This window comes from Phoxinus phoxinus (genome assembly GCF_949152265.1).
Source record: "Phoxinus phoxinus genome assembly, chromosome: 3".
In the NCBI taxonomy this organism is placed as follows: domain Eukaryota; kingdom Metazoa; phylum Chordata; class Actinopteri; order Cypriniformes; family Leuciscidae; genus Phoxinus; species Phoxinus phoxinus.
In genome coordinates, this window is record NC_136878.1 from 2,899,773 (window position 1) to 2,909,520 (window position 9,748).

Sequence of the window (9,748 nt, forward strand, 5' to 3'; positions counted from 1 at the left end):
AGACTGCAGGACTGTCAAGTGTCAGTATTTTATTTCCATAAGGCATTAAATAATTTTTACAAAGCATTAAGTTTGATTTATTTGTCCTGGCGAAAAGGTGTTTTTTGTTTTGTTTTTACACAAAATATCAGGTGTCATTATTTTTATGAAACAAAAAGCAAAGTACTGTTATAAAGCTTTATTATTATATATTAAAGTATATACAAAAAAATATTTTTTAATAACATATTGTTTGCTTTACTTGCCTTGGTGACATTTTGACATTTTAAGATTTATTTTTAATTTTTTACTAAATCATTTTAAGTGTCAGTATTTTTGTTAAACAAAAAGCCTAAACACATTTTTTTTTTTTTTTTAATGTAAAACATTAAATGTTTATTTTTATAAAATATTTAGTTTGCTTTACTTGCCCTAGTGACAAAATATTTATGAGCCGTTATTTTTAATAAACAAAAAGCAAAGTGATGTTATAAAGCTTTATTGTTATATATTATTAATGTATATTTTATAATATATATTGTTATAAAGCATACATTTATAAAACTATTACTTTGTATACATTTTAATATTATATTTTTTTATAAAGCAATGTTTGAAAAATTTGCCAGGGCAAATAAAGCAGTGTTTTTTTTTAACAAAATATTTTTAAGTGTCTGTATCTTTGAACAAAAAACAAATAATATTTAATGAAGCATTACATAATTTTTATAAAATATTAAGTTTGCTTTACTTGCCTTAGTGACTTTTTTTTTTTAAATGTGCAAAATATTTATAAGAGCCAGTAAATTGTAATTTTTGTTAAACAAAAAACAAAGTATTTTATGAAGCATTAAATATTTTTATCAAATACTGTTTTATTTTTATAATGCATTTAGTTTGCTTTACTTGCCTTTTTTTTGCATTATTTTTTTATATATTTTCATTTAAAAATGTTTTGTTAATATAACACTAATTTGTTTATTGTATATTATGAAATGTAAACCTTATTTATAAAAACCTTATTTTTTTATAAACATTTATCAATGAGTCGCTGTACTGAGATGCTTTGAGTTGTGTGTTCAGATTCTGCCCTCTTGTGGAAAACTGAAGCATTTTGACAACGTGTGTTTTTCCATTCACTCAGGGTCCCCAAAACACGGTCGATGGACAACTTGGTGTCTGCTTGTGAGAACGGTGTGACGCTCACTCGCACCTCAAGTGACCCTAACCTGAACAAGCACTGCCAGGAGGGACGCCCAGCGCTGGAGTCCAATCAGCCGTTGGCGATCCAGGACACGTCGATCACTGGATTGGTCAGCGATGAGCAGGAGTTGGAGACGTGTGAGGAAATAGGTTCTTCAATATCTTGTGAGCAACATGAGGAGGATATAAGGGTGGAGCCTTGTTTGACCACCCAGCCACTGCCGTCTTTGCCCCACCCCTTAGCATTAGATCAGGCCCCGCCTCTTCCTGTTTTAAATCAAGCCCCGCCTCCAATCCCAATCAGTCCCCTCCCACCTTTACCGCAGGAAGAGGAAGTCAGGACTGCAGAAATCACTTCCACAACCTCACATTCACCTTCTCTTTGTAATGGCTTTGCACACGTAGAAAACACTAGCAGCTCTTTGAACTCCGAGCTCGAACACTTTTCTCCAATGGAGGCATCCGTGGAGACGCTAACGGAGGAAAGCGCCATCGCTCCAGCTACGATTGAACCCCACATCCCTGTTGAAGCAAAAAAGCCTGAGGCGTTAAGGAATGGAGAACTTGTTTCTGTGAGAGAACGGCCACCCCCTGCCGACTACGCCAAAGCAGCACGGCGGCTTATTTCCCAAAGCCAGTTGACTGATCTTTCCTTACTCGGCTCCCAGTGGGACAGCGTCCAGGGCCTTGTCCAGTCGGCCTGCGGTGGCGCCATTCAACACGGGAGCTATCATGGCCGTCGATTGGCAAACAAGCTTCTTCGCGCCCAGGGAGGAAGTGCAAACGGTGGGCCGTGTTGTCGACGTGACCCTTTGCGCACTCCTGGAAGTCCAATCCAGTCGGGTTGGTTTTCCGCCGTGAAGAACTCGAGCTACGCCGCGCTTTGTTCCTCAGCCGCCTCTTCATTAGCCATGGGACCGTCCTTCCGGCAGCTTCTACCCTCCCATTCTTCACCCTCCTCAGGTGGATCTCCATCTCAGACGCCCGCGTACCTGGACGATGACGGTTTGCCGGTGGCGGTGGACGCGGTGCAGCAGCGACTGCGACAGATCGAATCCAATTACAAACAGGAGGTGGAGGTGTTGAGGCGGCAGGTTCGACAGCTCCAGCTCAAACTAGAGAGCAAACAGTTCTGCACGCCGCCCTCCGAACCGGACGTCGACTATGAGGATGATATCGTAAGTCTATGTTATGCACTGTTCCTATTAGACCGGAGTATGGACATGCACACTGATTTCAATGAAAGTGAATTTATCATGGTCCCTGTGGGTCCAGAAAACTCATCAGTTTTATCAAATTTAAGGGTATTAAAGTCTTAAGGGTGCTGTATGGAGTTTTTCTACTAAAATTAATCAATTTTGTATTACCTGTGTGTGAAGGGGTTGTAATCTCACAATAAAATGATCCACTTGGCGGGTTTTGCTATTACCTCTGAAAGCAAGTATTCCTATTTCTATGTGAAGTCTCCGGGTCGGATTTGCCGTGAAATCCAGTGCCGTGACTGAGACCTGCATGCGCTCCCGAGCGTCTCGCCTCGTCTACTGACTGCACTCAACAGCGACGACACTGCAACTTTATGACATGGAGTCTGCTAATACTAGGAAACGACTAGCACAACACAGACTCCAACACAAACTCCACATAATAATAAAACACAAAAGAAAGCACGCGCACGAGCACTCGCTTGTAAATGTATTGGTTGCAATCTGAAACATCACCGCTAGATGCTGCTAAAAACTCCATACAGCAACTTTAAATATCTTAAAATTATATTTAAGATTTCTGTTATACCATTTAAGAGGTCTTAAATTTGGGAATGTAAATACAGAAACAGCCTACTAATTGTTATGCTTAAATTAAATGTGTTTCAGAGTAAAAATGATATAAAAATTGTATATTTAAAAATAAAATGCTAACAGCTCTCTGAACTGCTAGGTTGACCACTTGAATCACACAGAGCGGATTGTGGACACAATATTGCCTGTTTTTGCTCTATTTTGCCAACAAAAATAGTTTCAAACAAAGCCACAGCAGAACTGTTGTGCATCTCTGATTCATTCAGTGATGATTCACTGCCGTGTGTTGCTCAGTCCATTTGAATGAAGGATTTAATTAATCGAACATTAACAGTGACTTGCCGCCACCTACTGGTAGTTTTAGTTTCATATGTAATAAAAAATTCTGGATTTATTGGCTCGATATATTTTTTGAGAGTCTGATTACAAAAACAAAAGTCTCACCATTAAAAGCCATGCCACAAGCACACAGTTATAATGATGTCCTATATAATTGTATATCGCCTATTTGACAGACTTTTGTTGGACTTGACTGTATTTTCCTTTTTTGAAGTGATTTAGGTTTATCGGGCAATATATCGGTTGGCGGCTGTCAAATATAAAGAATTATCGGTTATCGGTATCGCCTAAAATTGTAAAAGATTTATGCATTTGTAACTGCAGGTTTAATGTATTTCTTCTTCTTTTTTTAAGTCTCTTCTAGTCACCAAGGCTGCATTTATTTAATAAATACAGTAAAAAAAACTAATATTGTGAAATATTACAGTGCAGTGTTTGATTGACAGGTGTGTAGCTGCTTCTTTAGGATGCGTTCGTGTTTCCACTGCAAGTGTGATGTTCACATGCATCTTAATAGCAGGTGTAAACGGGGTCTGCATTGAGTATCTTCTGTCTCTCGCCCCTCCAGACGTGCCTGCGGGAGTCAGACGGCAGTGATGAGGAGGACTCTCTGTCCAATCACAGCGAGGACCGCTTCAGTGAGGGCAGCTGGGACCGCGTCGAGAGGAAGGACACCGAGGTGAGGGATACACACTCGCTCCTACTGACGCCTGTTTCACACACACTCCGTTTGCAGTGCGTATTTATTCCCGCACACGTGTTAACCGGTTAGAGCGTTCACACTGCACGCGGATACGGTCCGTCAATGCTGCTCCTGCACCACATACACACTGCAAACGGAGTGTGTGTGTGAAACCGGCGTAACGCCTCTGTTGTTCTCAGTGCAACTAATACCCTGGTCTCCGGTCTCTCAGGTCACCAGATGGGTCCCGGATCACATGGCTTCTCACTGTTTCAACTGCGACAGCGAGTTCTGGATGGCCAAGCGTCGGCATCACTGCAGGTGGGTCTCGTCTCCAGGTCCCACACACACCTCACACACTGCACTGCGCGCCGGCGCATTGTGTCGAGAGCAGAAGTGGATGGATCAGCTGAACACCTTGACCTAAATTTATAAACTGAGATTTAAAGTCATGTTAAATATTTAGTAAATGTACTGAATTTCACAACAGTTGATTTATCACATATAATTAAAATAACTCATTTAATCAGTGTTTATAAGATTAAAGTGTCCTGTGGTTTATGCCTGTACGTTGTTGTTTTTTATTATACACCTGTCAGATTTGATTTTAAACGTTGATAGAATATTTGATTGGATTAATAGCATCGTATTTGATCAAATATAGAATATATAGATTTATGTGATTGTTTGGTTAAGTCATATATATATATATATATATATATATATATAAATAGTAAATAGTAAATCATAATAAATAGTACTAATAATACAATTAAGTATTAAAAAATATTTAAAATGAGGTCTTATTTTTATATACTTTGTTTAGCTTTTAGATTTAAATATTTAAATAATTATTTCTATTTAGCTCTAGTTTATTTTTAGTAATTTTAGTACTTCAACTTATTTGCCAGGGCAAGTTCATCATGTAATTTTTTTTAAACGTTTTAAATTTTCTGAATGCATTTTTAAATAGTTTTAGTTAACAAAAACAACACTATTTATAGTGCATGTAATTGATTAGTTTGTTGGTTTACTGGATTTATATGTAATCGGTCAGTGTATTATTTTAGTATTATTTATAGTATTATTACTATTTTGAATTAGCTTTTTCTTTTTTGCATTTGTTAAGGTTTTGTAATTTTGTTGCTTGCTTTTTGTCATTTTTATTAGTTTTGTTAAAATACTTCCATTTAGCTTTTCATTTTTGTTTCAGTTTTAGTCCAACTTTTAAACAAAAAATACAATTAGAAATGTTGCTACTTGGTTACAAACTGGACAAAGTTTTTCATCTAATATTTATATTTAGTTTTTGCTTTATTGTAATTACTGGAAACATTTTAGTTAACGGGAACAGCACTACTTGCATGTATGGCACATATGATTGGTTGTTGGATAGAACATGTGATTGATTGATTGATTGATTGAATGTGTGCTGTTCTGGCAGGAACTGTGGTAACGTGTTTTGTAAAGACTGCTGCCACCTGAAGCTGCCCATCCCAGACCAGCAGCTCTACGACCCGGTTCTGGTGTGCAACACCTGCTACGACCTCCTGCTGGAGTCCCGTACGCGAGAGCTACGCTCACAACAGCTCAAGAAACCCATCGCCACTGCGTCCAGCTGAGGCGGCCAATCACAGCTCGCGTGTCCCAACAGATGCCCGTCATTTAGAGGAAGAGCTGCTCTCTGCCGCCTCCCCCCCCACCCCCCAACGCAAGAGGCGTGCGATTGAGTCCAGATCCGCTGGGACTGATCGGCTTGAGGAAGAGGATGGATGAAGTCCTAAAAAGCGAGCGCGGTTTGTGATGGAGGGGCGTTTTAAAAGTGAACTGATCGAAAGCTTCTCTGCTTGAGGACATAAACCGAACCCATCTGGGGTTCAGATGCACAGAGAGGCGTTTCTTCATCTCAAAAAATCATCTCACACACACACACGCACACACACGGCCCCCTATGCATCACTAATGAAACCCCCACACACACACACACACGTAGGACAATCACCTCCTTCCCTCAACGCCCCATACGTGTCCATCAAGAGGCTCACTATTTAAGATGAAAATAAGCTGCTACACTATTTAAAAATGAAATAATTCTACTTTTGTATCCTTATTATTTCGTGCACTATGGAGGGGATTCGAGACCAAAATGGAGAAATCTGCAGTTGTTTACTTGCTGTTGTCTGCTGATATGGGGCTGTATGAAGCTTGAATGTATCATTTGTTGTTTTGAGAGATTTCTGGGCCGCCGTTACTGAACGAGCTGCCGGTTTGCATCGATGTGATCGCAGTTTTGTGGTGTTAATGGGGCAGCGCACAGAACGCATGTATTGTTTCTTGTCCTTTTTGTTTTATTTTCAGCCACTCCCTTCAAAATGGCGCTTTAGCTGACCCGTGAAATGTTCTTTTCCCTCTCATTTTATTTTACGTGAAATACACAACTAACTTTAAATGCCAAACTCAAATTCCAACACGTCAGTAATATATAGACTTCCATCATGTTCATCTGGCTGGTTGAGCGTCTGTAGCAGAAAGAAAAGAAAGAAAGAGAAACAGAACAAGCTGAACATTTATGCACCGTTAATGTGTGTGTTGTTGTTGTTGTACGTTACGGTAAAACTATAGCCATGTTGCACTGCTCTATTTCAGAAGCTTTAGCCAGAATACTAGTGTACTAGTTTCTTTTCTACAACTTCATCTGAATAAACCAATGACAGTAATTTTACAATATTTTGATTTAATCTCACAAGTCGGACCGGGTGGATGACTGGAAACTGGTGCAGATTTAAAGGACTCGAGGGTTTCACGGTTAGCAAACGTCTCAAAATGTGTCTTGTGAACATCACAGAATAGAAATACATATTCAAAATAAGTGCTCTGATATATTTTTTTCCCCTTTCCTTCATGTCGTCCGCGTCTTCAGGCCTGGTTCCCTTCATTGATCGTGTGTTTTTAATGGTGAACCGCTCAACAGTGCCATGTGTTCTCGTTTTGTTTTGTTTTTTCTTATGGGTTCACCGTGTAACTTTAACATGTTCAGTGGTACATTATTAGCTAGATGCTTAACAATGAGAGAATGAGTTGTTGAGGATCTATGTTGGGATGAAACCGGATAAACACTGCTTTGCTTTTTTTGTCTGATGGTTTAATTTTTCTTTTTCATTGTGTTTAATGAAGGACACATTTTGAGTTGAAACATTAAAAAGGAACCCAGAAATGTGATGTATAGTTATTTGGTCTGTAATAGTGGCTAAAATCTGTCACTTAGTGAATAATTGTTGTAAAGATATGCATTGTACAAGTTCAATCCCATGGGTTAAATAAAGATACGTCTTTATCAGCCTTCTGTGTCCAGTGTCACTTTAAAGAACCGCTTTTTATTACAATGCCGGTAGTATATGTACATACAAAATTATTTATTCGTGAATTTCTCGGCCCATGAGCGTTTATCTCAGAGAACGTTTATTTGTCCAGTCTTTTTACCGCTCCAGAGCTGAAAACTACAGATTATACTTCTGCATGCCTGATCATAAGAGGATTATTAAAGCGGTGGTTGATTATGATTTGACTTTTCTAACTGTAGTTAGTGTGTAATGTTGCTGTTTGATCATAAACAACATCTGCAAAGTTACAACGCTCAAAGTTCAGAGCAAAGGGAGATATTTGCTTTTAAAGAAATCACTTTTTAAGGACTACAACAAACGGCTGGTAAGAACTACACGACATTCCTCCCGGGTTAGTGACATCACCAACCCTAAAATTTACATAAACCCCGCCCCCAGAATATGCTAATCAATGACAAGAAGATAGACACACATAATCTACATAGTTGATGAATTTAACCATTCAGAAATGTCCTGTTGCTTCTACATCATGTCACTTCTTCTTGAGTCTCTCCATCATTGTCTGACTCCGGTTTGAACATAAAAGGCTAAACGTTTTTGAAATGTTCAGTGTGTGTGTGTGTGTGTGTGAGGTAAAAGGACACAAGCTCTTGAAGCTCCGCCCCCTGTGCCGGGAGCAGCAGCTCATTTGCATTTAAAGGGACAGACACAAAACTGTGTTTTTGCTCACCCTCAAAAAGTGACGATTTTAACATGCGATATAAAGATATCTGTCGGGTATTTTGTGCTAAAACTTCACATACACACTGGGGACATCAAAGACTTATTATACATCTTTCGAGAAGCGCATTACACAGTTATTGTAAGGGTCGTTTCATCACTGGAAACCGAAAGTAACTCACTCCCACTGAACGTTTACTCTTTGCATTCTTGCATCCAGGAACAATACAAGTCGACAGCATTATGACTAAAAGTTTACTAAGAGGTATACTAAAGCAAGGTGGTATTTGACTGTCAATTGCAGACTGGTGGGAGTGGCTTTGGACGGTAACATGCCCAGTGCATTATGGGTGTTGAAGTTTTCCTACCTATTTACCAAAAAGGAAGAAACTAGTCCTTTTCTCCAGTTTTCTCTAGTCAGGAAGGACTGATATCAAACATGTTTTGGTCTTTCTACTGTACAGGCAGCCAAGTTTTATAGAAATCTCATTTTGCCAGCGAAGTAAGGTTATTCATCCTCTTTGCATTATGAATTTGTTCAAAATCATGCTGTGTATGGAGCTTGAATACTAAAATAAGCAATTAGCATTTTTCTTTTAAATGCAGTCAATTATTATTTTTAACATTTACATTTAAAACAAAGAAAATCCTGTGATCAAAACCTCTTTATGGGTTCTGAACTTTTACAGCATTTATTAATCGTGTTAATAAAAAGACAGATGTTTACGGTTTGTTCACTGCATTTCTTGATAATAAAGGATACAAAATTTGAGTTAAAAAAATGTAACACTTTACAATAAGGTTTCATTTGTTAACATTAAAAACATGAACTCTTTCTCCACCATTGACGGATTTTGAGATACTGCATTTCCCAAACGGATCATTTCCAGTTCTGCGAACTTTGGTTTATACTTTTTATGTGTTTAAAGTCTATGCAAAACGTTAAAAAAAACATTATAAATCAAGCTATCTTACAGAATAGGAAATGGGGGATCCTTCAGAGCGTAAATCAATCAAGAACTTATTGGGATCCTAAAGTTAAGCCAAAGGGTCTCTTAGGTGGTCAAAGTATAATATCAAAAGGAGATTTTCTTTGGTTCTCTGAGACGTAGCTTCATGTAAACTCCTCATAAGAGCATTAGATACCTGGGTTTAAACCGTAGAGGAAAGATAGAGTTGCTTTTAAAGGGGTGGAGTTATTATTAATGTGAAAACTGGTAATCGCTTGGTCAAGTTATGTATTGGTCTGAATCTTATTCTGTCACCACAAATGTCCTTTGTATTCATTTTAATTTAGTGTCCTCCCTCTTCTAATAGTAGTTTTTATGTAAATTTGAAGCAATTACTAAAACAGTGTGATTTTAACAAAGAGGTTATTATTAGGGGTGGGCAGATCGAGGATTCGTGAAACACTGAAACAGTTCAAGCAAATGTGCCGTATTGTGTCCATAGACAGTATATAAGATGGACACAGCGACCCCGTAGATTTCAATGGAGAAAAGGGAAGTCCATTAGAAGCATCACTTCCTGATCGCCAGGCGAACTGCGCAGACTCAAATCGTGAACATAAATGCACAACTTTAAAGGAGATTTTCTCAATGTTTAGATTTTTTTGCTCCTCAGATTCCAGATTTTCAATAGTTGTATCTCGAGCAAATATTGTCATATCCTAACAAACCACACATCAA

The 9,748-nt window shown here is 38.4% G+C and overlaps 1 protein-coding gene across 8 annotated transcripts in view; it reads left to right on the forward strand.

The window, feature by feature from the left end:
* mtmr4 (myotubularin related protein 4) overlaps window positions 1-7,338 on the forward strand; it is a 92,837-nt gene extending 85,499 nt beyond the window's left edge. For all 8 annotated transcript variants that reach the window (XM_079607214.1, XM_079607211.1, XM_079607210.1 and 5 more), the window contains 4 exons: window positions 1,124-2,360; window positions 3,886-3,996; window positions 4,232-4,320; window positions 5,444-7,338. In XM_079607214.1, coding sequence (XP_079463340.1) covers window positions 1,124-2,360; window positions 3,886-3,996; window positions 4,232-4,320; window positions 5,444-5,621 — 1,615 coding nt within the window. In that variant the 3' untranslated portion in view covers window positions 5,622-7,338. The remainder of the gene's footprint in view (window positions 1-1,123; window positions 2,361-3,885; window positions 3,997-4,231; window positions 4,321-5,443) is intronic.
* The last annotated feature ends 2,410 nt before the right edge of the window (window positions 7,339-9,748 follow it).